Genomic DNA, 5,131 nt, shown 5'->3' with positions numbered 1-5,131 from the left:
AATCTGAAGAGTTTTTTCCTGTTCTTTTATTTGCAAATTGCATTCATATAATGAACCCTCCAAGTAGCAATCCCAAAGATTACATAATTTTATTAATCACAATTTTATTTTTGGCTTATGATGTTGAAACTTAACCTGTTTGTGTTCTATCTAGTATTACATTACCTCTCTATTTTTAATCAAAAACTGATAATTGATAACACTTATTAGCATTGAGCAAATCAATGTTTCTCTTCTTTTAGATTTTTATATAAATGCAAACATTCAGGATTACATTAGAATGTATCAATCAAAAGCAATATTGCCAAACTGGTGATTTTGAAAAATATGTTATATTTTATAATAACATATACTGTAATACTAAGTAATACTACATTTATATATTAACTAATATTTGAATAAAAAATACTGAGACACACTGAAAAAGATTATGCAAACATTTTTGGCATTTACTTAATCATATTTAGTTACTTTAACAAAAATTGTTTCCTGGTAGCAGGGTAGGACATAAAACAATTGTGTTAAAGTAACTAAATATGATTAAGTAAATGCCAAAAACAATTGTTGTTTTTTTTCAGTGTATGCATGATGATGGGAGATGTTTGGCAACAGATTTTTTGCATTATGCATTTTCCTTTATGCTGTAATGTTGCTCATACAGAGTTGGCAAGATTTACTACCCAACCTAAATCATTTTGGGACAAAATGTGGAGGAAGGTTTATTTGTTTGATTCAGTGATTTTGCATTTGTTTGACAAAAAAATAAGAAGAAAAAAAGACAGATTTTTCCATTTTTATAGCCAGAGGTTCTAATTCATGCGGCACCACCTAACTACAAATGCTGTTTAGAGTACAGAAATCTGTTTAGTTCTTAAACAGTTTATTGTAACTATTGAGGGAAGCAGAAATATCTTGCTAATACTGTTCCTCAGAAGGGTACCAAAAACTGGTATGTGACAATTGAGTTTGAATAATAAAAATGATACTATAAAAAATGACCATTGCTATGAATTAGATATTTTTCTTTGGTATTTTTATTTTTTTAATTATCATGCTTTCTGACTTGCACATAGTTAAAAGTACATTGAAAAGAAAAAAAGTGAATTTTCTGGTTGTTGTTTCTTCTTTTTCATACAAATGGAAAACTACTGAATCAATTAATCAAACCACAACAAAACAAATTCCCTCAATGTTGTGCTCCAAAATGCTTTCGATGGAGTAATAAATATTGTATGAGCAGCTGCTCAACAAAGCAATATAAAAGAAAATACATAAAACAGCAACACTAATGCACCCTCAGTCATCATAACTTTGCATGTTTGGTTATATTTGGATTTCACAGTTTACCTATAACAAGTAAAAAGAAACATCTTTTTTAATATTTAAGCTCGAACGGATTGCACTATTGTGATTGCTTAATACGCCCTTCTTCTTTTTGGCAGCAATTAAACACCATAGGATATGAAGTATTTTCTTTGACAGGGAATCTATTAAGTGCTGCCATTAACCAAACAATGTTACATAATACATTAACAGAAAAAGTTCCAGTAATGGGTCTAAAAAAAGTGATGAGGCAAAAATCTTTGCTCATAACCAATGAGAATTTCATAATAAAAGCCTAACCATCGAAAAATAGCAACAAGTTATTCCCATTTTAGTTGTCATGAACGTAACACATAATAAGGAGGAGGTCTTCAACAGGGGGTCTGTGACCCCTAGGGGGTCCACGGATATACTGCATGGGGGTCGCAAAAGTTTAGGTTTATTTATTTATTTATTTATAATGCCCCTCTGCAATTTTTTTTCACTAATTGAAATGTCTTTAAATACACATTAAGATGAATACAACACACTGTAGTAATCAGATCAGTGGAGGCAGAAGATGTCTTTCAGTCATCAATGCACACATTCAGCGACACACAATAGTTCTTTGAAACTGGGCACCGTTTTATTCAAAACACCTGTCCCATCAACCAGGAATCAGATTTAGAAATACTTTTATAATACCAGGGAGAAATTACTTTCGTTACATGACTCCATCTGTAATAGAGTGACTATAGGATCAGTTTGATATAACACAATTTCATATAATATATATAATTAGGGGGGCCCTGCTCCATCACCATCAGTTTGGGGGTCCCTGGCCTGGAAAATGTTTGGACACCCCTGCTACAGAGGCGTAGCCAGAATATTTTTATAAGGGTGGCCAGGCAATAACCAATGTACACTGAGGGGTGGCCGAAATAGACCAGAACCTCAGGGTCAATCTACACTGTTCCATCAGGTAAATTAAAGAGCAAAACATCCATATTTTCTAAATAAAGACAAACTTTATTTTCCTACAGCCTTTACTAAAAAATAGACGCATATATGTTTAAAAATCTGCGTTTTCTAAATAAAAGGTATAGTGGATAAAATTCTTTCAGTTTGAGATCTGGAGCGTAAATCTTTTCCATTTTTATTACTTACCTACTTGTATCAATAAATATTCTGCATAAAATTGATATTTAAAAGTACTAATATCTACATAAATTGATTATTTGATAAGTTTTTATTAAAAGTGTTATTTATCTATGATTTCACTGAAGCTAATGACTTGCAGAGACACATTTTCTCTTTACACCATATAACACAAAATCTAGTTCTGAAAAGAGCAGGAATTCTGTACTTATCATCTTTGATGTTAGTATATTATATATTTAAAAAATAAAATGCTTTAAATATATAACTTGAGAGTATTACTACTGCCACATTCTGTATTAGAGGGGGAAAACGGTAGAGGTGATTAGCAGTGATTGGCTAACAGTGGCAATGGCCACACCTGGCCCCCCATCTAGCTCCGCCCATGCCCTGCTATAAGGAATTATTAGATTTTATTTCATAAGAGTAAACATTACACAATAATTTATTAATCTAAATCAACCTATATGAATACTTGCTTAATACCCTTAACAGAAACGAAAACTTAATATTCTTACTATTTGCTTTTATTTGCTGAGCACATTATGGTTACTTGTCTCTACAAGAATGCTTTTATTGTGAAAATCTGGTCAGTTACACACCGGAAAAGGGGCTGTGTGTTCTGAGTACCAAGCAAGAGGAAACGATCCGTCCTTATTCTTTTAAAGATCGCTGAGCCCGTCGGATGTTTTCGGCTCGTTTTGCGGAAGTTGTTATCATTTTTCACCATGCTACTATATACACTGTATCGCAGGGCCCCATCCAGTCTTAGACGGCTTTGATAGTGGATCATAAACAGGAAAATGTACAATACAGTAGAAATAACTGAAGCAATTTGGCTTATTATATGAAATCGTTTTCTTGATATTCTTTATTTGATAATCACATAAAAATGGTGCGTTAAATTTAAACCAAGACCATATGTAAATGTTCTAATGCTCCACTTTGTCATCAGTTATGTCTCTTTCTTCAAGGCTTGTCTTTCACATTGGCCCCCGCCCGAACATTTGGATGAAGTAAATGTTGATTATGTAATCTTCTCTCTGGGCAAACAAACGTTGTTGATTGATGATGTTAAATCAAATAACCATGGCGGCGAAATCAACAGTCGGTTAGGTCACAGTAAATCTACTGCTCTTAAATATTAAAAGGTAATAAAAGAATGTTTTCTTCACATTCCTACCACTCGAGCAGGGGCAAGCATGCGCACGAGAGGCCAAGCTTTAGCCTTATTTGGATATGTTAATGAGCGGCTACCGAAAGCCAATGGGAAGCGAGTATGATGCCATGTGACTAAAAAAGAGCGCTGAGGAGGCGGAGCCAGGAACGGACCTTCAGTTAAAACCAACGGAGGGGCTACAGCGCATTCAGTGTAGGGAGAAGCAGGGACTCACTTAGAGGGAAAGTTTGTTACTATGAAACTTAGGAATATTTATAAAATATATGCATAATTATCAAAATCCCTCGTGCATCAATAACTTGCCCCAAGGGTATCAGGTTTTAGGCTTAGTTTTCCCGGAATGGGCTTCTACACTCACTATTCTTATACTTTTTTTGAAAGAATGTGTGAGACAGACAGTTAGCCAGCCAGCTAGCTAGCTAGCTAGCTGAGAGGTGAGACAGGCGGCAGGAGAACAAAAGATTTTTTTGCGTTTTGGCCGGTTGTACTGACACCAAGTCCATGCAGAACGCGTCATTACCACCACAATGCCCGTTTTACTTTTTCTGATAGACACGTCCGCTTCAATGAACCAGCGCACCCATCTGGGCACTACCTATCTGGACATAGCAAAAGGCGCTGTTGAGACTTTTATGAAGGTACTGTAACCACGGGACACATTCATATATCGGGAGATCCCGAGAAAAGGGGGGGGAAAAGAAAAAAAAAAAAAATCGCAGTTCAGATCGTCATTGTACTGTTGCAAAGCTCGCCTGTCAGAGCTGATCTCTCGTTTAACCGTAACGTAATTCTTCTACTATTTCCACAGCTCAGAGGGAGAGATCCGGCCAGCCGAGGGGACCGGTATATGTTGGTAAATTTTGAGGACGCTCCGTTCGGGATAAAGGTAGAATTTGCTTTCGGGTCATGTCCAGCTTTACATCTGTCCTCCCCACCGCTCCTCCACGCTGTGATCACTGTGTCAGCCGTGTAGAGAAAATCTTCAGGAGGAGCTTTCATACCCCTTTTAAAACATGGCCGACATTTTGTTTCAGTCTGAGCAGCAAGGAACTCTGGGTGTTATTTATACAGCGAGCTAATATATGAGAGGGGGAGTGAAGAGGAAGGAGTGATACACTCAAAGCCTACTTTAGTTGTTTACAGAAAATTATCACTTTTTTCAGTTTTTAGATTCAAGTAGTAATTTTCTACATCATTTAAAAGTGACAAAACATGGATATAGGGCTGTCTATGGAAAATGGGCCACTGAAAAAATTAAAAGTTAACTGATTTCTACATTTTATTTCAGCATAATATAAGAAAAAGGCAGAATTCTGACTTTAATTTCAAAATTCTAAATTTAATTTCAGAATTTTTACTTTAATTTCAGAATTCTGACTTTAATTTCAGAATTCCGACTTTAACTTCAGAATTCTGACTTTAACTTCAGGATTCCGCCTTTAATTTCAGAATTCTCACTTTAATTTCAGAATTCCGCCTTTAATTTCAGAA

At 35.2% G+C, this 5,131-nt stretch overlaps 1 protein-coding gene across 1 annotated transcript in view; it reads left to right on the top strand.

Annotated features, from left to right (window-relative positions):
- Positions 1-3,838: 3,838 nt before the first annotated feature.
- Positions 3,839-5,131, top strand: part of ints6 (integrator complex subunit 6) — a 38,816-nt gene continuing 37,523 nt past the window's right edge. The window contains exons 1-2 of the mRNA XM_015392207.1: positions 3,839-4,278; positions 4,449-4,526. Coding sequence (XP_015247693.1) covers positions 4,168-4,278; positions 4,449-4,526 — 189 coding nt within the window. The 5' untranslated portion in view covers positions 3,839-4,167. The remainder of the gene's footprint in view (positions 4,279-4,448; positions 4,527-5,131) is intronic.

Source organism: Cyprinodon variegatus, unplaced genomic scaffold, assembly GCF_000732505.1.
Source record: "Cyprinodon variegatus isolate N-32 unplaced genomic scaffold, C_variegatus-1.0 Scaffold578, whole genome shotgun sequence".
In the NCBI taxonomy this organism is placed as follows: Eukaryota; Metazoa; Chordata; class Actinopteri; order Cyprinodontiformes; family Cyprinodontidae; genus Cyprinodon; species Cyprinodon variegatus.
This window is presented reverse-complemented; position numbering and strand designations above follow the sequence as displayed.